Raw genomic sequence first — 26,958 nt, forward strand, 5'->3', positions numbered from 1 at the left:
TCTGACACGCTTGAGGAGCAACCAGGTGGTTTCTCTTCTCATGACTCACCCATGAAGTAGGGGCTGGTGTTGTACGGGAAGCCAAAGGGCAGCTGAGCCTGAAGTGCCGGCAGAGGAGGCAGGAGTCCTGGAGGCAGTTGGTACTTCAGGTCAGGCTTACCCAGTCCTGTAGGGAAGAGGTGTCGTCCGGGCGACTCCGTCGAGCTGCCGGGAACACTGAGCCGGTCCGGACTCTTGTGCTCTCGAGCGCTCCTGCTGCTCTCGCGCTCCTCGACTTCAGCGTCACTGTCGGAGCTCCGGTCCTCGTCTTTGTCTCGCCCTCGCCTGCCCGTCGGGTCCTCAGCCGCCTTCCTGCCGTCTGAGGTTTGAGCTTTGTGGTCTTTGGGTGGCGAGGAAGACGGGTAGTGCTGCTGGTTCTGGGCGAGGAGCGGCGTGGAGGTTCCATGGCGGAGCGCCAACATGGAGCGCCGGATCAGCTCGTCTCGAAGCAGATTTCCCTCCGGAACGTCCTGGAGGCTGCGTAGCGCCGGATGATTGGCAGGTAGAGCTGCTACGCTGTCAGCAGCCAGAAGACGCTGGTGCAGATTCTCCAGCTCCTTCTGTCGCAGCAGCTCGGCCGACATCTCCAGTCTGAGGAGACAAAGTGGGTTTTACACATAGTTGAAACATCTCGTCATTAAACACACAAACCTCGCCAGACTCTGTTTCCTCAACAGCTCCTGCTGTCGAACCAACATCTCCGCCTGTGCCGGCTGCAGGAAGCTGTAACCTGTGACAGGAAGTCCGTTCATGTCAACGAGTGCGTTTTAAATAAAGTTACATTCAACAACTATTTTTATGTCAATGAGTGCTTTTTAAATAAAGTTACATTCAACAAGAAGTCCGTTCATGTCGACTAGTGCTTTTTAAATAAAGTTACATTCAATAAGAATTCAGTTTATGTCAACTTGTTATTTATAAATAAAGTTACATTCAATATGAAGTACTTTTTGTCAATGAGTGCTTTTTAAATAAAGTTACATTCAATAAGAAGTCCGTTCATGTCAACGAGTGCTTTTTAAATAAAGTTACATTCAGTAATAAGTCCGTTAATGTCAACGAGTGCTTTTTAAATAAAGTTACATTCAACAAGAAGTCCGTTCATGTCAACTATTGCTTTTAAATAAAGTTACATTCGACAAGTATTTTTATGTCAATGAGTGCTTTTTAAATAAAGTAACATTCAATAAGAAGTCAGTTTATGTCAACGAGTGCTTTATAAATAAAGTTACATTCAATAAGAATTCAGTTTATGTCAACTTGTTATTTATAAATAAAGTTACATTCAATATGAAGTATTTTTAGGTCAACGAGTGCTTTTTAAATAAAGTTACATTCAATAAGAAGTCAGTTCATGTCCACTAGTGCGTTTTAAATAAAGTTACATTCAATAAGAAGTCAGTTCATGTCCACTAGTGCGTTTTAAATAAAGTTACATTCAATAAGAAGTCAGTTCATGTCCACTAGTGTGTTTTAAATAAAGTTACATTCAATAAGAAGTCAGTTCATGTCCACTAGTGCGTTTTAAATAGAGTTACATTCAATAAGAAGTCAGTTCATGTCCACTAGTGCGTTTTAAATAAAGTTATATTCAATAAGAAGTCAGTTCATGTCCACTAGTGCGTTTTAAATAAAGTTACATTCAATAAGAAGTCAGTTCATGTCCACTAGTGCGTTTTAAATAAAGTTACATTCAATAAGAAGTCAGTTCATGTCCACTAGTGTGTTTTAAATAAAGTTACATTCAATAAGAAGTCAGTTCATGTCCACTAGTGCGTTTTAAATAAAGTTACATTCAATAAGAAGTCAGTTCATGTCCACTAGTGCGTTTTAAATAAAGTTACATTCAATAAGAAGTCAGTTCATGTCCACTAGTGCGTTTTAAATAAAGTTACATTCAATAAGAAGTCAGTTCATGTCCACTAGTGCGTTTTAAATAAAGTTGCTCGACGACTCACCAGGTGTGGAGCAGAGGGTGGGGGGCATGCCCAGGAATGGGGGCCTCAGGTGGGGTCCTAATGTGATGTGGGGGGGCGTCAGTAGAGGCGGCGGGTGAGACAGATCTCTGAAAACAACACACATAGTTGATAAGTGAAGGTAAGACAAGTGCACAAACGCACAAACACACACACACGCACAAACACACACACGCGCACAAACACACACTGAACAATGTCATGCTCCGACACTTGGGCCCCAGTGTCTTGACCGGAGCCACGAGCTGAAGGACCCTCTAATTAACACTCAACCCTTCCCTCCCCCACATCCCCCTCCACCCCCCCTCTCATGTTTTCCCTCCCTGACCCCTTGACCTCCACAGTTCTTCTGGGTCACTTCCTCATGATGACATCGTCATGCAATTAAATCACAAACGATCGAGTTTGTTGTCAACAGTGATTTACACTTTCTGACAAATATAATCCAACGCATGTCGATGATCTTCAGAGTCACAAACATGTTTGTTCATTTTAATGTAGCGACTGATTCTCTCAGACTGTTTGTCTTTATCTTTTAAAGTATATATTTTAACTGTATTGTTCGTGATCGTTAAAGTTCTTAGTGACCCTGGTCTAGAAACATCTTTACTAATAACTATTACTAACTGACTTACTAATAACTATTACTAACTGACTTACTAATAACTATTACTGACTGACTTACTAATAACTATTACTTACTGACTTACTAATAACTATTACTGACTGACTTACTATTAACTATTACTAACTGACTTACTAATGACTATTACTAACTGACTTACTAATAACTATTACTGACTGACTTACTAATAACTATTACTGACTGACTTACTAATAACTATTACTTACTGACTTACTATTAACTATTACTAACTGACTTACTAATGACTATTACTAACTGACTTACTAATAACTATTACTGACTGACTTACTAATAACTATTACTGACTGACTTACTATTAACTATTACTAACTGACTTACTAATGACTATTACTAACTGACTTACTAATAACTATTACTGACTGACTTACTAATAACTATTACTTACTGACTTACTATTAACTATTACTAACTGACTTACTAATAACTATTACTAACTGACTTACTAATAACTATTACTGACTGACTTACTAATAACTATTACTTACTGACTTACTAATAACTATTACTTACTGACTTACTATTAACTATTACTAACTGACTTACTAATGACTATTACTTACTGACTTACTAATAACTATTACTTACTGACTTACTAATAACTATTACTAACTGACTTACTATTAACTATTACTAACTGACTTACTAATGACTATTACTAACTGACTTACTATTAACTATTACTAACTGACTTACTAATAACTATTACTAACTGACTTACTAATAACTATTACTAACTGACTTACTAATAACTATTACTAACTGACTTACTAATAACTATTACTTACTGACTTACTAATGACTATTACTAACTGACTTACTATTAACTATTACTAACTGACTTACTAATAACTATTACTAACTGACTTACTAATAACTATTACTTACTGACTTACTATTAACTATTACTAACTGACTTACTAATGACTATTACTTACTGACTTACTAATAACTATTACTTACTGACTTACTAATAACTATTACTAACTGACTTACTAATAACTATTACTGACTGACTTACTAATAACTATTACTTACTGACTTACTATTAACTATTACTTACTGACTTACTAATGACTATTACTAACTGACTTACTATTAACTATTACTTACTGACTTACTTCGTCCAAAAAGACTCAAAACATCCAAATACTGCTCGTCTGTAACGTCTTTTGTTGAAGCTCCACATGAAGAATTGATCAGAGATAAATGAAATAAATCTATATTTTAACATTATATATATATATAAATATTGTTTATCGTTTATATAGTGGAAGCAAATAATAAAACTCAGGTTAAAGTGACATTTGGATGTTTTGAAGAAAAATGTGTCCAGTAAACATTTGTACCTTTAAGTGTAAAAAAACCAACACAAGATCATTATCAACGACATGAGAAGTTATCACTTCAACGTTCACTCAAGTTTATAGTCAAGAACGTGTTGATATATTGACGTATATCAAGGTACTGTTAATAGTTTTACTTCATCAAAGACGCTGAACATTTGAATCAATCCATGTTGATGCAGTTTTGTTCAAAAACAACAATATTTCACTCAGTCTGCAGGCCTGACTCCACCACTGACAAGTAGAAACTGTTATTTTTTACTCGACGCTAGTTTAACATGAGCTGAGCGCGACCTCTGACCTCACAGCCGCGATCAATGTAATCTACAGTGGGGGGGGAACGACCACAAGCGTCTGACGGAGCGTCTGCGGCTGCTCCGGGAGCCGACAGGAAGTGGAGCAGTGATGAGGACGGACGGCGCCGGCGTGAGCCGCCCCGGCGTGTCGGGGGGTGAAAACCATTCATCGATCGCCTCCGCCGCTGAAATGTTAATGCTAATCGTATAACCGCTCTCTCCGGCGGTGCCTTGCACTCCAGTGGCAGCTCCAATTAATCTCGGCGAGGGCGGCGGCGCGTGACCCGCTGCCGCGCGGCGAGGCCCTCGCTCGCCCGCCTCTTATGTAATTACACCGGCCAGCGTGTAATTACCTGGCCTGATCCCTCAGGGCGAGCAATTAGCCTCGTGACGTGCAGCGACGCTACGACCAACCTCGTCTGATCCCGCCGCTCGCCCCCCGACACCGCCCCCCGACACCGCCCCCCCCCTCGCCCCGGCGCAGATGAATGACGGTCAATTAAAGCCGCAGCCGTCTGCGCCGCCATAATGAGGTCTAATCACGAGAGAGAGAGATCCCGACACTCCCCCGACTCTTTTACAGCAGGAGTGGCAGACATTAGTGTCTTGCTCAAGGGCAGAGTTTTTTAAAATTTTTCTTGTAGTTAGCTTAGCGCTAACATGCTACGTCGAGGCCTAAACACTCTCAGGTTATGACGGCAGAACACGAGGTGAGACTCCAGTGATGTAGCGCCATGTGATTATCTCCCCCCTTCCTCCCCCCTTCCTCCCCCCTGCACACACACACACACACACCCCCACACACACACACACACACACACACACTCACACACACACTCCCGCTCTGGGCCGCCAGTGAGGCCCGCGGGCTCCGGGGAATTCAGTGGTGTGTGACGACCTGTCAGAGTGGCGACAGCAGTCCTGTCCTGCAGCAGCTCAGGCGGCGTGTGTGTGTGTGTGTGTGTGTGTGTGTGTGTGTGTGTGTGTGTGTGTGTGTGTGTGTGTGTGTGTGTCGGGGCCGCCCTTAATGACGGGAGCGTGGGGGGATTAGCAGCGCCGCGCGGCTGCCTTCGGCTCCTTCTCCGCAGGAACACATTTACACAGGAAGCTCATTAAAATGGATGAGGCTCCCTCCTCCTCCTCCTCTCCTCTCTCCCTCTCTCCCTCCCTCTCTCTCTCCCGCCTCCCCCTCCTCCTCCTCTCTCTCTCTCGCTCTCCCTCCTCCTCTTCCACTTCCTCTCTTCTCTCTCTCTCCTTCTCCCCCTCTTCCTCCTCCTCTCTCTCTCTCTCTCTCTCCCTCCTCCTCTTCCACCTCCTCTCTTCTCTCTCTCTCCCCCTCCTCCTCCTCCTCCCTCCCTCCTCCCTCGTTCTCTCCCTCCTTATCTCACGCTCTCTCCATCTCCTCGCTCCCTATTCTGGTTCATCTTCCGCCGTCCTCTCGTCCTCTCGCACTCTTTTTTTTCATCTCCATTTCCATCGCTACGTTCCCTCGTTCGCCCGCAGACGCCATCGAGCGCCTAATGATTTGTTTTTAACAATGGGCCCTAATGGGGCCGGATAATCAATGGCGAGGGTCGATGAGGAGGTGAGACTCGTAGCTTCTCTGCTCACTCTGTGTTTTCTCTTCCATCCTCAGAGAAACACAAACACCACGAGTTTGTGTTTTTGATTCTTTTACCATCTTTAGTTTCAAAGGTGGAGTCAGGCCGGCAGACTCAACACAATACTTGTATTCACAGTATTTGATCCAACAGAACCCACTGTTTAAACTAGTAAGAAATAAAATAAACTTTTACAATTAATTTAAACTTAAAATTATGGAAAAATATTGTTTGAATTATTTATTCAAATCTTTACAGGTTTGTGTTTTTATTTGGTTGTTGTTGATGTGCACGTGTTATTTCTGCTCATCCATCCACCCATTCATTTATCCATCCATCTACTCATCCATCCATCCATTCATTTATCCATCCATCCATCTACTCATCCATCCACCCATTCATTTATCCATCCATCTACTCATCCATCCACCCATTCATTTATCCATCCATCTACTCATCCATCCATCCATTCATTTATCCATCCATCTACTCATCCATCCACCCATTCATTTATCCATCCATCTACTCATCCATCCACCCATTCATTTATCCATCCATCTACTCATCCATCCACCCATTCATTTATCCATCCATCTACTCATCCATCCATCCATTCATTCATTTATCCATCCATCCATCTACTCATCCATCCACCCATTGATTTATCCATCCATCTACTCATCCATCCACCCATTCATTTATCCATCCATCTACTCATCCATCCACCCATTCATTCATTTATCCATCCGTCCATCCATCCATCTACGCATCCATCCATTAATTTATCCATCCATCCATCCATTCACCCATTAATTTATCCATCCATCCATCCACCCATTAATTTATCCATCCATCCATCCATCCATTAATTTATCCATCCATCCATCCATCCATCCATTCATTTATCAATCCATCCATTTATCCACCCATCCATCAACTCATCCATTCATTCATCTATCCATTAATTTATCCATCCATCCATAAATTCATTTATCCATCCATCCACTCATCCATTCATTCATCTATCCATTCATTTATCCATCCATCCATAAATTCATTTATCCATCCATCTACTCATCCATTCATTCATCTATCCATTCATTTATCCATCTATCCATAAATTCATTTATCCATCCATCCACTCATCCATTCATTCATCTATCCATTCATTTATCCATCCATCCATAAATTCATTTATCCATCCATCCACTCATCCATTCATTCATCTATCCATACATTTATCCATCCATCCATAAATTCATCCATCCATCCATCCACTCATCCATCCATTTATCCATCCATCCATCCATCTATCCATTTATCCATCCATCCGTCCGTCCATCACCACCACATAAACAAACACACCGATGAATAAACACATAAAAACATAAATCTACAGATATTAACACAAACTAGTCCAGATTTAATCCACACACATGAACACATGGCAGCTTCAAAATTGGAACAAACAAGCGCACAAACCATCATCCTGCTCGCCTTCACACACACACACGCAAGCGCGCGCACACACGCACGCACACACACACACACACACACACACACACACACACACACACACACACACACACACACACACACACACACACACACACACACACACACACAGGGCAGCTCGACTTCCTGCTTACATCCCCCCCTCTCTCCGCCCCCCCTCGCTGCCGCACCGCCGGCCCATTATCGATCGTCCTCTCCTCGCGCCACATAAATAATCGACAAGCAATTACCCGCCCCCCCACTGCCCCCCCACTGCCCCCCCACTGCCCCCCCACTGCTGCCCCCGGCTTTGTTTAGGAGGCGCAGGGGCCAGAGTGGGGGGTTATTGGATGGTCGTCATGTATGACACACACACACACACAGGTGTCATGTGTGTTCAGAATGTGTTTATGAAAGTACTATGGGATGGCGTCACCATGACGACCGTGACCCACTACCATCCTCAGAGTCTCACCTGTCAGTGAAGTGAGCGTCGCGGTGCTGAGGAAGTCCTTGCTTGCGTCTCTGACTCGACGACGAACTTCCTGCCGACGGCACGAGAGCCTCCGGAGCCGCCGGGTTCCTCGCCGCCGCCGCCGCCACCAGAGCTTCCTGGCGAGCTCGCAGGACGTCTGAAGAACGAAGGGAGGAGGAGGAGGAGGAGGAGGGCGTCAAGGTGACGGAGGTGATGATTCATGGAGGAGGAAGGAAGAGGGAGAGGAAGGACGAGAGTCAGTGTCACTTGTTTACATTCTGACCATTAAAACATTACGAGTCAACTTTCTCAGAGGAAATCAAGTCTGTGGTCCATTTTCACAAGTTTCAATGCATGAAGACCAACACACACATGAAGACCAACACACACATGAAGACAAACACACACATGAAGACCAACACACACATGAAGACAAACACACACATGAAGACCAACACACACATGAAGACCAACACACACATGAAGACAAACACACACATGAAGACCAACACACACATGAAGACAAACACACACATGAAGACAAACACACACATGAAGACAAACACACACATGAAGACCAACACACACATGAAGACCAACACACACATGAAGACCAACACACACATGAAGACCAACACACACATGAAGACCAACACACACATGAAGACCAACACACACATGAAGACCAACACACACATGAAGACCAACACACACATGAAGACCAACACACACATGAAGACCAACACACACATGAAGACCAACACACACATGAAGACCAACACACACATGAAGACAAACACACACATGAAGACCAACACACACATGAAGACCAACACACACATGAAGACAAACACACACATGAAGACAAACACACACATGAAGACCAACACACACATGAAGACCAACACACACATGAAGACCAACACACACATGAAGACCAACACACACAGGAAGACCAACACACACATGAAGACCAACACACACATGAAGACAAACACACACATGAAGACAAACACACACATGAACTCGAGTGTGTCATGTATGGATGTGTGTGTTTGTGTTTGTCTTAAAATCTTGAATATTGAAGATTTTAATCTTTACAAATGTTCATTAAATAATTCGGATCTGATCCATCACAAGTCATTACTCTGGTGTTGTGATAGTGTAGTAACAAGTATATATGTGTAGTATTGTCCAGTACTTGATTCTGGTGTTGTGATAGTGTAGTAACAAGTATATATGTGTAGTATTGTCCAGTACTTGACTCTGGTGTTATGATAGTGTAGTAACAAGTATATATGTGTAGTATTGTGCAGTACTTGACTCTGGTGTTGTGATAGTGTAGTAACAAGTATATATGTGTAGTATTGTCCAGTACTTGATTCTGGTGTTGTGATAGTGTAGTAACAAGTATATATGTGTAGTATTGTCCAGTACTTGACTCTGGTGTTATGATAGTGTAGTAACAAGTATATATGTGTAGTATTGTCCAGTACTTGACTCTGGTGTTGTGATAGTGTAGTAATAAGTATATATGTGTAGTATTGTCCAGTACTCGACTCTGGTGTTGTGATAGTGTAGTAATAAGTATATATGTGTAGTATTGTCCAGTACTTGACTCTGGTGTTGTGATAGTTTAGTAACAAGTATATATGTGTAGTATTGTCCAGTACTTGACTCTGGTGTTGTGATAGTGTAGTAACAAGTATATATGTGTAGTATTGTCCAGTACTTGTTCAGGCTTTTCCTTGAATTTCTCGAACTCCTGTGTTGTTCTCGGTGTTGTCTTGATCTTTGAAGTATGTACTGTTTTGAGTATTGTTTTGATTGTTAAAGCGCTTTGTGACCCTGGTCTCGAAAAGCGCTATATAAATAAATATTACTTACTTACTTACTTACTTGACTCTGGTGTTGTGATAGTGTAGTAACAAGTATATATGTGTAGTATTGTCCAGTACTTGACTCTGGTGTTGTGATAGTGTAGTAACAAGTATATATGTGTAGTATTGTCCAGTACTTGACTCTGGTGTTGTGATAGTATAGTAACAAGTATATATGTGTAGTATTGTCCAGTACTTGACTCTGGTGTTGTGATAGTGTAGTAACAAGTATATATGTGTAGTATTGTCCAGTACTTGACTCTGGTGTTGTAGTATTTACAGACCACATGACTCTTGAAGTCGTAACTACTTTCATTTGTTTTCAAACTAAAATATGTCCAAACATCAGCTTTAAAAGCTGCTGGACTCACTGTATCCTCTCATCCTCAGTCATCCCTGGGATCGGGTTTTATTTGAATACATACATATATACACACACGTTATATAAATATGAACGATAAACAATTATGATATGATTTAAAATATAATTCAATTATAATTAATTAAGTAAATACAATATTTTCAAGTGTATTATCTTCTGTCACCACTAGTGGTCAGTGTCTGACGGATGAGTTGGTGTCGTGACTGAGTGACTCTAACGCTGACTTTGCTAAACTCGCCGATATGAACCGTCGCTCGCTTCACTTCTCCTCTTTCCCGCAACTTTTCCCGCTCCCTCGCTCGACCTCCTGCCCTCCTCCTCTCGCCCGCTCCCCCTCTTTCTTCTCTGGCGGCTCTCGAAGGAGACGAGACCTCATCATTATCAGCGAGGCCAGGCCACACCAGGAGACACGGCTTCTAATGAGAGAAAAATCCATCCCGCTCTCTCTCTCTCCTCCCCTTCCTCTCCTCCGCCGCCGCTCTGCCTCCATCTATCCATCCTCCCCTTCCCCCTCTTTTTTTAATTAGACAGTTCCCCGAGGATCTGGGGGCCATTTCCGCCGCCTGCACGGGTGTGATGTGTGTTTGTGTGCATCTGTGTGATTTAGGTGTGTTGAGCGGGCGCCAGAGTGTGTGTGTGTGGGAGAGTGTGTGTGTGTAGCGGGGGGGAGTGTGTGTGTGTGTGTGTGTGTGGGAGGGGGGGTGAAGCGACAGATATTAATGTGGCTCAGCTCCGGTGTATCGATCTGTTTGCTGCGCCGAGCCGCAGGGGACTCGGCTGGCGGCAGACAAGGATGTGTGTGTGTGTGTGTGTGTGTGTGTGTGTGTGTGTGTAGGTGTGTGTGTGTGTGTGAGCGACAGCAGAGAGAGAGCGATAAGGGAAGGATCAGAGCAGGCATGCGTGCACACACACCCACGCACACATTAAGACACACACACACAGTAAGACACACACACACACACACACACACACACACACACACACACACACACACACACAGCACAGGGGGAGGTTGACCTCTATGAGTTTCCTGTCGTCTCACACACACCTCACCAATTACACTGCGACGGGTTCAGGTGAAAAACACCTTCAACCGATTTAATCTTCACGACGTGTCTTTAAAAAAATGATTTCACTTCAGGAACAAACTCTGTGAACGAACGTCGACGTCACAACATTGACTCACAGCAGTGCATTGTGGGTGGTGAGAAGTGTATCTCCATCAAAATCATTCATATTTGAAAGAGTTTAAAACTGGAAGGTCGTCGTTGTTTATTTTCATCATCACTCTCGACTCCATGTTGTGCGTTTTCTCCCCAAATCCATCTCATTCTCTTTCATGTGGAGAAGGCTGCAGGTCACCTGGGGCTCCACCCTCCAGAGTGTGTACATGTTGTTGTGCGAACAAGCAACAATTTTCTGTCCTAATTGAGGACACAAACACATTTATTTCGGGAGATCCCAGGTTGATGCTCAGACCTCGTTTCTCTTCTTCCTATTTTCCTCTTTTCCTCCAGAGTCGAGTCTGGACTAAACTGTCGTCACTTTTCCAGACGATCCACGACGGTCACGTGACCTCGTCTGGAGTCACATGATCAGACACTGAAGCTAGAAGGAATTTTTCAGATCTTCCTAAACTGCTGGAGACAAAAACCCAAACCACTGCTTCCATCCCTCCATCCTGACCCTTTCATCTCTCCATCTTCTCTCTCTCCGCCGTGTTCTTTCATCACCAGAAGAGAGGAAAACCCTCTTGGCCACTTTGACAAATTCTCTTATTCCAGCCCCCCCCACCATCTAAACTTCTCCTCTGCCCATCAGGTCCAGAGAGAGCCCCTCGAACAACACCTTGCACCTCCACATCCACACACTCGGTTCCTCCTCACCCCCGCTCTCCCCCGCTCTCCCCCCTCACTCACACACTTTCATTTTCTGTGGCCTGCACTTCAAACACATGAAAGGATGCTCTGCGGGGACGAGGCTAAAGCGAGTGTTGAGGGGGAGAAGGAGGGAATGAAAGAAGAGCTGGGGAGGGAGATGGATGGGGGAGGCCCGGGGGAGTGGGAGGAAGGGGTCACAGGGGCTCCATTGGACACCGGGTCAATGTCAAGGGCCTCTCAGTGAGGAGCCGTGTCAGACCCTCCAGAGACAAAACAGCCGTCCGTCTGTCCAGCACGACCTCCGTGTCAGTTTCCCATCAACTCTGGATGATAATTGGATCCCAGACGCTTGTTTGTGTCTAATTATTCTCTGGGTTTAATATCAGCTCCAGAATGAACTTTAATTCTAGTTCTTCATAAATCTGTCCTTCATGATGATGAAGCAATGATGAGATGTTATGAACCAGAAGATGCTGATCATGGACCAGAAGATGTTGGTCATGAACCAGAAGATGTTGATCATGAACCAGAAGATGTTGATCATGAACCAGAAGATGCTGATCATGAACCAGAAGATGCTGATCATGGACCAGAAGATGCTGATCATGGACCAGAAGATGCTGATCATGGACCAGAAGATATTGATCATGAACCAGAAGATGCTGATCATGGACCAGAAGATATTGATCATGAACCAGAAGATTTTTATGAACCAGAAGATGTTTGTCATCAACCAGAAGATGTTTGTCATCAACCAGAAGATGCTGATCATGAACCAGAAGATGTTGATCATGAACCAGAAGATGTTTGTCATGAACCAGAAGATGTTGATCATGTCTATAAAACTTGAGGATGGTTTTGAACCTACATAAAAAGATCAAACCAATAATTGAAAGTTCAAGACAGGTGGTCAGGAAGAGGATCAGCAACTCTTCTTCTGCTCTGGTTGGATCTTGTTCACAGGTGAGGGGACAACTGTGATGTTGAGTTAAGCCACTAGGAGGGTGAAGATGAAACGTGTCACTGTAAGTCGGTGAATAAGAAACATAAGATACCAACACGACCTCAGAACCTTCCTGATGAAGATGGAAACTTGCTGGAGCCTCAGTGAAGCTGCAGGGTCTGAGCGCTCGGGTTATTTGGAAAATGGCAGCAGAGAACGGAGGGAAGCAGACGCGTCAGTGTTGCGCCAGAGTGTCTGACTCATACCGGCGCGGCTTCTGGGAAAGGAAGCGAGAGCTCCGGCTGCACCCTGAGCCATAAAACCCCCACAATGCACTGCAACTCCTCCGACGAGGGGGGGAGTAATTAAAGCATTTATAGGCTTCTGCTCCTCGATTTGCAGCCTACAATTAAAAATCATTACTGATCAAATAAAAATAAAAGTCGCTCAAACTTCCGTCGGACGACGACAAGGACGGGAATAATGCTGCCAAGGAACCTGTGATGGAGCCTCACAGGAGTGAGAAGGTTCACGGATCAGTGGACGAGTGGGAACTAGAAATTTGCTTCTGTTTAGACTAAACTGGGTCAATCAGGGGTTCACAGGAAGTCAAAAGACTTCTCAGGTGGATGTGTGTGATCATGTGACACCGAGCAGACATCAATCACAGCGTCTGTACTTCTGTATCTTCATTTCACATCGAGTCACGACAAGAACTCACCGTATCCGGGGAGGCCCATGCTGCTGGCCAGCTGGAAGAGTCGCTGCTGCTGCTCCTCGTACGAGCCGGGGTCACCGAGCGCCGACATCACCTGCCTGTAGTGCTCCTCAGGGGTCACGTGACTCCCTCCGGCCTCCACCTCCGGGCTCTGGGGGTTTTCTGGAGAGGAAGCAGAAGATGAAGGATCTTGACTCCAGGGTTGCAGCAAACAAACATCAGAATACTGAGATGAAAGAAACCTCACTTTTAATCTTCAACCGTCTCCCCGTGTTACTGATTTATTCTAGCGACAGAACTGCATTTTTAATCTGTGGTCTCTCGTTACAAACACAGTGATCGACAGTTGTGATTGGCTGGATGGGCGGCAAAGCATTGTGGGAACCGTTCAAATAAATGTGGTTAAAAAGTGCAAAGTTAAATTGTCTCTACGATCAGTTTTTTTAAGTGGAGAAAGTACAAGAGCATGTGTTCGTCTTATGAACACCGAGTCACATGACCAGCTCTCGTCTGGACAATCAAGGCGTGTTGACGTGTTCGTGGCAGAGACTGATCACGGCAATCAAACGCGTGCTTCTCAACACGCAGACGTAACAGTAATTGCTCAAGAGCCAGACTCCGATAATTGAGCGAATCCATATGTGCGGCGGCGAGACGAGCAGGAAGCTGCGCCGCGACCCTCGTTAAATATGGTTTGTTTCAAACTTATCTTGTAAGTTGACATCAGTTCACATGTTTCACATGTACTTTCCTAAATATATTACTTATATATACACATTACTTTAAACTTGTCTTTTTCACCAAAACAAATATTGAAAACACTGATGTTTCTGTCTTTTTTTAATGTTGTTATTGTTTATGTCTCTACTATTGTTAATGAGATAATTACAGTTGTTTCTATTATTTACTACATTGTTGTTAATGTTTATGTCTCTACTATTGTTAATGACATAATTACAGTTGTTTCTATTATTTATTACATTGTTGTTAATGTTTATGTCTCTACTATTGTTAATGAGATAATTACAGTTGTTTCTATTATTTATTACATTGTTGTTAATGTTTATGTCTCTACTATTGTTTACGTGATAGTTATAGTTGTATCTATTATTATAACATTGTTGTTAATGTTTATGTCTCTACTATTGTTTACGTGATAGTTATAGTTGTATCTATTATTATAACATTGTTGTTAATGTTTATGTCTCTACTATTGTTTACGTGATAGTTATAGTTGTATCTATTATTATAACATTGTTGTTAATGTTTATGTCTCTACTATTGTTAATGAGATAATTACAGTTGTTTCTATTATTTATTACATTGTTGTTAATGTTTATGTCTCTACTATTGTTTACGTGATAGTTATAGTTGTATCTATTATTATAACATTGTTGTTATTGTTTATGTCTCTACTATTGTTAATGACATAATTACAGTTGTTTCTATTATGTATAACATTGTTGTTATTGTTTATGTCTCTACTATTGTTAATGAGATAATTACAGTTGTTTCTATTATTTATAACATTGTTGTTATTGTTTATGTCTCTACTATTGTTTACGTGATAGTTATAGTTGTATCTATTATTATAACATTGTTGTTATTGTTTATGTCTCTACTATTGTTATTGAGATAGTTACAGTTATTTCTATTATTTATAACCTTGTTGTTATTGTTTATGTCTCTTCTATTGCTAATGTGATTAATGTGATATTTACAGTTGTTACTAATATTATTGATTTGTTGTATCTCGTGTTTTTTAATTTTTTAATCGTGTTGATAATTATTTCGTTTTTAAGTTTCTCTGATGAACCATTATTGATGTTTCGTTTTCAATCTATGATGTTATTATTGTGATATTCCTACGTATTATTCACTCGAGTCTTTCTTTCTTCTTGAGGCGTCAGTGGTGACGACGCGTCAGGATCAAAGTAACTTTTCCAACAGCGTCGCTTCTTCAACATGAAGACATTTTCCTTGATCATTTTCAAAAGATAAAACAACATTTACTGATATGTTTTTTCTACTTTACTGCCAGTACGTCCTCACACCTGACCCCCCCCCCCCCTCCTCTGTGGAAACATGATCCAAGGTGAGGGGGTACGGGAAGGTGGTCGGGGAGTTTGAGGAACGAGACAAAAGGATGAGGACGAGCAGGCGATATTTTTACTCCCTCCTCCTCAGTGAAACCTGAGCCTGGCCCCGGGCGGGCGAGCACGAGCGGCGAGGAGGAGGTGGAGAGGAAGTGAGGCCGGCATCGCAGTCTGAGCGACAAACTCCAGTTAATCCACCCGAGAACCTGCAGTCGCTCTTGTGCTCGCGTGTGAAACTAGTCTGAAGTTCTAACGCTTTGAACACTCAGAGGAGAACCACAAGATGGTGGTATGATAATGTAGTAACTAGTATATATGTGTAGTATTGACCAGTACTTGACTCTGGTGTTGTGATAGTGTAGTTACAAGTATATATGTTTAGTATTGACCAGTACTTGACTCTGGTGTTGTGATAGTGTAGTAACAAGTATATATGTGTAGTATTGTCCAGTACTTGACTCTGGTGTTGTGATAGTGTAGTAACAAGTATATATGTGTAGTATTGACCAGTACTTGACTCTGGTGTTGTGATAGTGTAGTAACAAGTATATATGTGTAGTATTGTCCAGTACTTGACTCTGGTGTTGTGATAGTGTAGTAACAAGTATATATGTGTAGTATTGACCAGTACTTGACTCTGGTGTTGTGATAGTGTAGTAACAAAGATATATGTGTAGTATTGTCCAGTACTTGACTCTGGTATTGTGATAGTGTAGTAACAAGTATATATGTGTAGTATTGACCAGTACTTGACTCTGGTGTTGTGATAGTGTAGTAACAAGTATATATGTGTAGTATTGTCCAGTACTTGACTCTGGTGTTGTGATAGTGTAGTAACAAGTATATATGTGTAGTATTGTCCAGTACTTGACTCTGGTGTTGTGATAGTGTAGTTACAAGTATATATGTTTAGTATTGACCAGTACTTGACTCTGGTGTTGTGATAGTGTAGTAACAAGTATATATGTGTAGTATTGTCCAGTACTTGACTCTGGTGTTGTGATAGTGTAGTAACAAGTATATATGTGTAGTATTGACCAGTACTTGACTCTGGTGTTGTGATAGTGTAGTAACAAAGATATATGTGTAGTATTGTCCAGTACTTGACTCTGGTGTTGTGATAGTGTAGTAACAAAGATATATGTGTAGTATTGTCCAGTACTTGACTCTGGTGTTGTGATAGTGTAGTAACAAGTATATATGTGTAGTATTGTCCAGTACTTGACTCTGGTGTTGTGATAGTGTAGTAACAAGTATATATGTGTAGTATTGTCCAGTACTTGACTCTGGTGTTGTGATAGTGTAGTAACAAGTATATATGTGTAGTATTGTCCAGTACTTGACTCTGGTGTTGTAGTATTTACAGACCACATGACTCTTGAAGTCGTAACTGCTTTCATTTGTTTTCAAACCAAAATATGTCCAAACATCAGCTTTAAAAGCTGCTGGACTCACTGTATCCTCTCGTCCTCAGTCACTGCCAATGTGTAATTGCAATAGATTAATATGTTCATGCTAACTGTGAATAAATAAACCACTAATGGATATTTCTATTGACAATAAATTCCCAACAGGACAAACCAATATTATTACAATCTATTATTTTCTTTTTCTCTCCGATCTTTGTGTTACTGGTGAACGTGTGTAAATACATCGTTTAAAAAAAAAAGGAATGATTTTATGACATGTTATTGAAATATAAACTATGATGGAAAAATATGATTTGAAATAAAGTTAAATCAATACAGTGCTGATGAATATTAACAATATTGTGGAAAAAGCGATGATATTTTTTTAATGAATATTTTCTGTGAGAAACTTTAACTCTAGTTTGGAAACATTGGAAACAGGAAGTTGTATTATTGAGATAAAACATGTGATTGTCTTCGCTGGCCTTAAAAGGAGGCAAACGGATCCTCGCGTACAAACATGTTTTGGAGGCAGAGACAGAGTCAAGGTCAACACTAGAGTCAAGGTCAAATCCACTTGACAATCTCAGGTTTCTACTGCAGTCGTGCACGTGGTGTGTTTGCACGGATGTCCTGGAGCTTCTGAAGCTGCTCGTGTTATGCATCAGGAGGTTCTGAGGAGCCGCGGGACCAACCGGGCCACACGGCAGGTTTCACGCCTGCACCCGCGGGACTTCAATAATAGACGACGCTGACCGATGCGCTCGAGCCAGAGACGAGCTGTGATGTCATCGACCCAAATGATAAACACATCTGGCTGTTCAGGAGAAGAGACGTTTATCTCATGAACACATCATCAATGTGACTTCAGACGACACAAGAACTGGTTCCATCCATGATTCATTTCAATATCTCTTCAGAAACCAAACGTATCCTGGCACCGACCACTCCTGTGGGCCTGCAGGACGTTACTGGCCAAATATCTTCCTCCTCCTACTCACACATGAAGTTCTGCTCCACTGATCTTCTCCAAATGTTCTTCTCTAAACTCTTGTTTGCATGTTTAAAGCAGGTTCCAAAAGAGACATAGAAAAGGTCGTTCGAAGGTCAAACTATCTGCACTTCAGACAGTGTTTAATAAGCGTGTATTGAAAATGATCTGGAATAAAACGACTCATTTGTTGATCAAGAAGTACATGATGTTTTCTAGATGATGTTCAACACTATATGTTGACATGAACGTCTCTAGCGGACCTGTTGGGAACACATGACTGAGGTGAGACATGATTCAAATTTGTTAAACTTGTGGCACAATAACCATGTTTCCATCTCACCGGACTGACCGGCACTAAATCAATACGACCCACTTTGCCCGTCGGACGCGTCCAGTATCTTTGAGACACGATCATTACTCCGTCGTTCACGGAACAGTCTGGGAAAGTCAAACATTAACCTACCTTTCGGGGACACACTGCGAGACTTCTTGCTCTCGGACGGACACTCGCTGCTGCTCGGGGAGAAGCTTCTTCTCTTGCCCAGGAGGTCGTCTGCAGAAACACAAACCGTCAATGGAAGCTTTTGTTTGAGCAGAACACAAAGAGTGACAGTGAAGACGAGGGGCGAGGAGATGAGGAAGAGCCACGAGTGGAGACCCCGCCATCAGTTCTGGATGACAGGTCTGGCTCTGGCCTCATTCTTGTCTCACGTAGGTTCTCCTGCTGCCCTCTTTCTCCAGATGTCGGAGACGGAAGTTAAACAAAGCTTCACACGTTTCCCAAAGTAAACAAAGCCTGTTTATATTTGGGTCAGCCTCTCCCGACGACCACGAGGAGTTCTTGACCCCCCATCACGTCCATCTGGACAAACATCAACACACGCTTCTTCCTCTGCCACCAAAGATGTCGCGTCACAGCGCCCCCTACTGGCCTTACATCCTGTCACAGACCATTGTCGCAGCTCAAGACTTGAACTTCAGGACAGTCTGTGGAGCTTCAGACTAAACACGTATTTGTTTTTGCGAGACACAAACAGCAACAAGGTGAAGCAGAAAGAGATTAAGAGGCTGGAGTTGATGAGAGGAAGAGCGTTCGAAGGGAGGGAGGAAGACTTTAATGATCTGCCGTTTGATGTTCCCTCACAGGTCCCGAGGAGATCCACGGAGTCTCCACTAACCTCAAAACAAAACCGTGCAGGGAGGGACTGAAGTTCACCTACAGGGGCTACATGTTGATGTTTCTTTACTGGATATGAGAGAGAAAGTGGAACTTCTGACACACGAACCAAAAACTCACGATCAAACGCCGGTTCTTGAGCCGACCTCACCCTAGACACCCTCGTCTGCCGAGCCAGAGCCCGAGGGCCAAAGATTTACGGAAAGCTTTTAAAGCCAATTAAACGGGGCTTCTTAGAGAAGCTGCTGTTTAAATGCCAAACCCGGAGCTTTGCTAGCATGGATGCTAACCCTTCAGTGCGACTGAACCGTTTCCTATCACCTGCTTCTCATTACCGAACCACGTCATTTCAACATGTCCCAACTGAGGAAACACACATTAGCTCGTGTTATTTTTCTCTCAAGCCATGAACCTGATATACGTGAGTAAACAGCTGCTGATGCAACTGCAGGTCATTAAACCAGGAGGTAAAGTAAAAATAAAAGATAATGTCTCGGTATCTCTGTGGCGGCTCTGCAACCTCAGCGAGTCCTTGAGCCCGAGAGCGCCCGCAGGATCGGCGCCGGTCCCTGAACTCCTTGTTTTATAGCCCCGGCCTCAGCTCCACCTCGCTAGTTAACCTCCTCCTCGTCTCCCGCCGCACCCGCCGAGAGGAAAGACGGATGAGAAGAGAGGGACAGATAAAGAAAGAGGAGACAGCAGGACCTGAACCACAAGTCTTTCATGTGACACCACCAGGGCGAAGCATCCGGCGGGGGAGCATTCCTCGTTCCCTCCGATTTCCTCTCAAAACTTTATTCCCGCTCCTCTCTCATCCATGCAGCGGTGACAGCTCAGACAGCCAGACTCCTTAATTCCTCTTTTACTCCGTTAATCTGTCATCTTTATCAGGCTGGTGTCGAGGGGGGGAGGCGGCGCGGGGGGAGGCGGGGTGACAGGCAGGGACACGGGGTGGGCCGCCAGCAACAGCCCCGATCAATCTCCACATTACAGCTGACAGAATGGTGCTAATAACTTATTGATCCCCCTCCGTGCGTCGGGGTCTCCGCCGGCCCTGAAAGCCCAGCCATTGATTGGCTTACGGGCCGATGGAGCAGGAAGAGGGAGACGGGGGAGGCTCCGGGGGTGGGTGACGAGAAGGGAGGCGACACCCGTGACCATGAGGGCAAGAATGAACACGACTCCGGTTGTGTTGTGACGACAAATTAGTGAAAATTAATCTAATCTTTATGCATTTTATTTTAATTTTTGAACAAATATATTGCATCAAACTGCTACAGATCTATTTAAACGGCAGATAAACTGGACTCCCATGATGCCTTTCTACACACTGTTTAATGGAGGCTACAATAATGTGTATACATTCTACGTCTACGTTGCTTTGTCAAAAGTAATCCACAGCTGTGACTGGGCGGCAAAGCATTATGGGTGTTTTTCAGTTAAAATGGTTGATGACACTTATGCATCACTGAGTGTGTTAGTTCAAATAAATGTTGTACGTTTAAACAAGTGAAGAACAGAAGAGGGACCACCATACTTGGCTCGTTTAGTAAATAAAGTCAAACTATTATGAATCTGCACTTTAATGAATCTCTTGGTTTTTAATGCTTTTTACCTGAAGAACCTTCACAGGTTCACAGGTTCATGTAAACCTCCATGAAGCAGAAAGTATTAAAAGTTTATAGTCATAAAGCAAAGAATAAGTGTGTATAAAACACACACACACGTGAAGGTGACACGAGCACGCACACACACACACACGTACACGAGCGCACACACACACACACACACACACGCAGGAGAAAACACCTTATCTGCCTGTTTGAGTCTCTGGTCTGACCGCAGAGCCACGGTTTACAGTCTCCACAGGCAGCCAGACTCGCAGCACTGGCGCCCTGTCTCCCCCTCCTCCCCCCTCCTCCCCCCCTTAAACCTCTAACACAGTCTGAGTAGCCGGCAGCTGGGAAGCGAGAGAGCAAATGAGGGAGGGAATGAGGATGTGAGGGAGGGAGCGGAGGAGAGAGGCGAGGAGACAGCCCTCCTGTCTGTCCCTCAGATTTAATTAACGGCCCACTCCGGCGCAGAGACGACCCGGCAAGCCCGCTTCCCTTTCCGCCTGACCCACACACACACACACACACACTCACACACACACACACACACACTCACACACACACACACACACACACACAGCAGTCCGCCGCCGTCGCCCCGCCTGCCCTCCCTTGATACTGCCGTCGCCACAGTCATTCATCTTTGGTCTCAAACGTTCTTCCTTCACCTCCTCCTCCTTCTCCTTCTCTTCCTCCTCCTCCTCCTCCTCCTCCTCCTCCTCCTCTTCCTCTTCCTCCTCCTCCTCCTCTTCCTCCTCCTCCTTCACTTCATTGACTCGTTTCCTCCTCACACTTTCACAGCGGCGTCAGATCGAGGCTTTGAGTGACAGGACGAGTGTAAACAAACATCTTCAAGTCAAATAATCTCTCCGCTCACCAACCTCAGACTTCACTCCCACTCGTGTGCATCTGGATGCAAATTTAAACCCGGGCTTAATTTTTGCGTGGGCGTGCATTTGTATAACTTTGTGTTGCACGTGGGTAATTGTGTGTTTGCTAGTGTGTGTGCGTCTAATTTCACTGGCAGACAGAATACGAGCCACTGATCGGATTGGACTTGTTTACAGACACCGAGGGAGCCGCTTAGACGACCAGTTAAATCTCCCTTTAATGCTCACACCAGAGACTCCGGGGTGTGTGGACCCCCGTGGATGCACTATAGTCACGCCCTCTCCCGTGACCCCCCCATCACCCTCTTCTTCTCCGCGCTTCAGAACAACCATCTTATTTCTGACCATGTGATGAGTTCTAGACCGGACCTCCAACCACCATGAACGTGTCAGAGGTGACACCAGACCAGCCAGGGGTGAGTCCAGAGTAAGGAGGAGTCCACGGTGCTGATCCGAGGACGCTTGACGACAAGAATGTGAACCTCACATACACACCTGTGTGCTGTGATACATCAAGTCAATACATTTGATTTGAATAAGGAAAAAAAACATTTGTTTTGACAAATTCAAAATCACTGAACTCCTCACAGTAGTTTCAAAAGAAAATTAAATGATAATTAAGGACATTTCTTCGATGTATTCCAGACAGTTTTTTACATCTAAGGATCGTTTAGAAGATTTGTTGAACAATTAAGCAGCAATTATGGTATTTTTCAGTTCAGAACTGGGTTAAAATAACTCAATGTGTTTCATTTTACACAATTATTGTAATACAAAGCTACATGTTCAGTAGAAGAAGAGGCGCGTACGAAGGATTTAGACTGTAGGCATTAACACCCTGAACACTTGGATGAACGTGAAGGAGACGCTGATGTAGACGTTGCTAATCTGAACTAATAATACAATGCGATGTAAAAAGTGTTCAGTGATTAACGACACCATATGTCTGGAGTGTTCTCGTGATTAAAGCCGTGTCTGTTGGATTAACAACTAACAAGTGATTTAAAACAATGGCTTAAGAAGATCCTGGAGAGAATCCAAGAGAACATCAAGTGATCAGTGAGGACTGAGCTCTTGTGAGACTGGAAGGATGACAAAGGTGTCGTTCACACAAAGGTGTCTCACCTGAGTGTGCGCTGCTGTGCTCGGACGCAGGATGAGCCTCGGGGACGCCGTGTTGCCTCGTGTGATGCAGGTTGGAGATGATCGTGGAGAGGTCGCTGTCACGGCTGTCGAGGAAAACACACGTGAGCCAAAGATCCAGCTTCTAGTAACACTTCATTCACAACAAGACTTTAAGTTCCACTCCTGACACCCTCGACCAGACGAGTCAGAGACGCAAACAAGTGGCCGAGCTGTCGAGAGGCTCACGGCTGTGATGAGTGACTGACAGACGAGGTCTCTGCTCCACTCACACATGTATTAGACACAGAACACAAGTTATTCACGGATCGTTTCAATCTTCTGATGTCACACCGTCACCCGTTTTATTAAATACACACTTGAGTCCATCACTGACGCGACTCTAGTGCGTGGAAGTATTTTACTGATGAGTAAAGACAAGTTAAAACGAGTCGGAATCACAAATGGAAGATAATACGTCAAAGTTTCTACAACATTCTGTGTAAGGTCTGTATCGTCTTTAATATAGGTAAATAAATAGAGAGATTTCTCCAATAAAAACATGTGGATGATCATATTTTCAGGTTATGGAGACAAACTTAAACTTAAAAAATAAACTTATTTAAGGTGTATCTATCTGTTTGTTGTCAATATAATTTTTCTGATTAGAAACAAATGTTCACCGTCTATTTATATATATATACATCTATATATGTATATATAAATCAACCCTGATCCACATCTATTCAACCCATACATGGACCAGTTCAACCAGTTTTAAATTAAGTACAATATCACATCATATATACATACATTAAAAATAATAATATGTTTTATTTAAACACAGTAACAGCGTCTCAACAATGAGGTCAATCAAACATTATTGACAAAGAAGAGGAAATGTTTGTCGATAAAACGACAAACGGAACCACATCTCGTGTCTGAAGCAGCGAAGAGTTCAAAGACTGTCTGGAGCCGGCGTGTCCGAGCTCACACTCCATGTTTTCTACCTCCACACACTCCACACACTCCACACACTCCACACACAACTGTGTCATGGAGGCATTTCTCTTGCAGCCTGATTACCATCTTGATCGCATTAAACCATGGGAAATAGGTGCTTAGCATGAGCGCGAGCATCGAGTCAGGACGAGCAGCAGATCCACTGAACCCGCTCGGATTTAAACACACGTCGGCTCCAGTGTTCGCGGGACCTCTCGATGACGGGGGTCCTGGACGGGCAGGAGTTTATGGGAGCGACGAGCGGCTCCACCACCGTGACGAGGCCACACTGTTTGTGGCTGAAGCTTCGGCTTTTTACAGTCCCATGATTACAGACTCCTGCTGTAATGTCAGGCTGTCGGTCGCCGGCCCTTTTCCACCCTCCGTCATGAGGGGGGGGTCCGTGTTCAGTCTCAGTCGAGCGTGACTCTTAAGTCTGAGGTGGTGGTTGCTAAGAGAACAGACACTTGATACGTCTTCACTCCTCCATACAGTGTAGTATCTTTGGAAGATACTCTGACGAGCGTCTCCAGCCGACGGACCATCCATCAGCCGAAGCATTAAGTCCTCCGTCCATCACTCAAAGTGATCATGATAATACGTCTCTGAACTTCTTAAAAGGTCACGGGGTTATCGTCCTGTGGCCCCGCAGCCGCTCTAAGCCATGCGCGGCAAGGGCATCGTTAGGGGGGTAATTAGCGCACTTTTCCAGAGCCGTCCCGCCTCGGAGTGGACTAATGAGGGGGCTCCTGTAATCCCCACCCACCTCTGCCCTCGCCGTGCCCCCTCCTCCCTCCGCCGGCGAGCGAGGCAAGGTCACGCACAAGCCGTGGGAGATGGCGCGGGGCTGTGGGGGGGTTGTTTAAAACCCAGTCACCTGAGTCAGCGCTCCCTGAGGAGCTCTCCGGGCCGGGGTTAACTAAGAAGGACGGAGGCCTCGGCGAGGATGAAGGCGAGTTAAAGCCTCGCGGCGGGACCTGATAGCTGTGACGGTCATGAGCCATCTGCTTATTTCAGAGTCGCTCGGCGGAGACAGTTTCATCCTCGGCTCATCCCTCAACTGGTCAATACAGCCTCGCTCATCCCTGACCGCGGCACGGACACACTGACCCAGACGCTGACGCTTCATGTGTCGATACACGTCCGTGATGCTGACAGTACTGAGGTGTTACGTAAAGATGAGGAACATTAAGACCAGAGGTGTGTGTAGTCAGGAGTGTGTAGATGCAATACAAGGATACCATATAAAGTGATAGTGTAGTAACAAGTATATACAGTATGTGTAGTATTGTCCAGTACTTGACTCTGGTGTTGTGATGTGTAGTAACAAGTAAATATGTGTAGTATTGTCCAGTACTTGACTCTGGTGTTGTGATAGTGTAGTAACAAGTATATATGTGTAGTATTGTCTAGTACTTGACTCTGGTGTTGTGATAGTGTAGTAACAAGTATATATGTGTAGTATTGTCCAGTACTTGACTCTGGTGTTGTGATAGTGTAGTAACAAGTATATATATATGTGTAGTATTGTCCAGTACTTGACTCTGGTGTTGTAGTATTTACAGACCACATGACTCTTGACAAAGTCATAACTACTTTCATTTGTTTTCAAACCAAAATATGTCCAAAAATCAGCTCTAAAAGCTGCTGGAGTCACTGTATCCTCTCGTCCTCAGTCATAGCTGAGATCTTATTGTTCCTTTAAACTTCAGAGGACGTAGTGATTGCTGCCATATAAAGGCTGTTGGTTCAATCACAACACAACAATGAACATGTAAATTGTGAATAAATAAATCGATACAGTATCATAACAAGGATATTTAGTTTTATTGATATTTTCTAACAGCCTTAATAAACACTGACGGGTCTAAACTGGAAGATTGATTTCACTGATGTTTCTAGATCTATTGTCGTTACTCGTCTGAAGCCAAACAAAGTCCAGGTCTGTATCAACCATGTGACAAACATGTGGCGCTCCCTCAACAAAAATAATCTTTATTCTTTCTTGGCGAACAAAAGGTTGCGCCCCCTCTTTTCCAACACGAGAACAGAGCGGAGAAGAAAAGCTTCTGGCACAAGAATCTGGTTCAGTAAAAACACCCACTGAGGCTCTGGCACTGAAGCTGAGGGGACAGGGCTGGAGGTCACGGCGAGCTGGCAGACGCTGCCACCCTGACGCCACGTCTCACACCGCCACTGGGAAAGTGCTGACAGACAGACAGCAGGAGAGTGAAGTTGGAAAAGAAGCGAGACGCGAGCGAAACATCTGGCGTTCTTGGTTCAGTGCGGCGCTCTGTGCTCTCCAGACCCCCGGCCCACTCCAACCTGCTCCCATAGCCCACAGCGACGTCCAAATCCTCGCAACACAAATGCAATATTCAGTCGCTGGAGCCTTCGGAAGGTGGGCGTGGGCCGGAGGGAGCAGGTGAAGAGCCACGAGTCGTACATAATGAAGGTTGGTATTGACGCGGGGACATTAAAGTTTGAGCTCGATAACTATTTTAAGCTGCTTAAGAGTCGGCTCTGCTGGAGCAAACATTTGACGACAACTCTAACGTCCACAGAAGGTTGTGATTGTCAAATAAATTGTTATGTTTGTGACTTGAATTGATTCATTCTTCCCAAATCTTTGCTCTCCTCTTCCACGTTCTTACGCTCTGACTTGAAGTCAACGAAACTCACTTTTTCAGGCATAAACAACAAGTGTTCCTGGTCGACAACACCCAATAAATCAAGAGTACTCCGTTTCCATGGTAAACAAGTACAAACAAAAACATCCTCAGAAGAAAATCTCTCCCGGCGACTTCTAAACCCTCCAGTTCACTAATGAGAGCTTCACGAGTGATGGTTACACTCGTCTGACTCTTCATGACGACCTCGACAGACCAGTTTGAACCAGAGATTGACAACTTGTTGTTGAGATGATTCAAACTTATTCATCATATCATTTGTGATTTTCCT

At 43.9% G+C, this 26,958-nt stretch overlaps 1 protein-coding gene across 5 annotated transcripts in view; it reads right to left on the bottom strand.

The window, feature by feature from the left end:
• The window catches only part of samd11 (sterile alpha motif domain containing 11), an 85,962-nt gene that overhangs the window by 1,225 nt on the left and 57,779 nt on the right, over window positions 1-26,958 (bottom strand). For all 5 annotated transcript variants that reach the window (XM_087781995.1, XM_087781997.1, XM_087781996.1 and 2 more), the window contains 7 exons: window positions 22,999-23,102; window positions 18,657-18,746; window positions 13,698-13,856; window positions 7,892-8,048; window positions 1,998-2,104; window positions 691-769; window positions 50-630 (listed from right to left, as the gene is read on the bottom strand). In XM_087781995.1, coding sequence (XP_087638121.1) covers window positions 50-630; window positions 691-769; window positions 1,998-2,104; window positions 7,892-8,048; window positions 13,698-13,856; window positions 18,657-18,746; window positions 22,999-23,102 — 1,277 coding nt within the window. The remainder of the gene's footprint in view (window positions 1-49; window positions 631-690; window positions 770-1,997; window positions 2,105-7,891; window positions 8,049-13,697; window positions 13,857-18,656; window positions 18,747-22,998; window positions 23,103-26,958) is intronic.

The sequence above is a fragment of the Callionymus lyra genome, chromosome 19, assembly GCF_982586985.1.
Source record: "Callionymus lyra chromosome 19, fCalLyr1.hap1.1, whole genome shotgun sequence".
Lineage (NCBI taxonomy): Eukaryota > Metazoa > Chordata > Actinopteri > Syngnathiformes > Callionymidae > Callionymus > Callionymus lyra.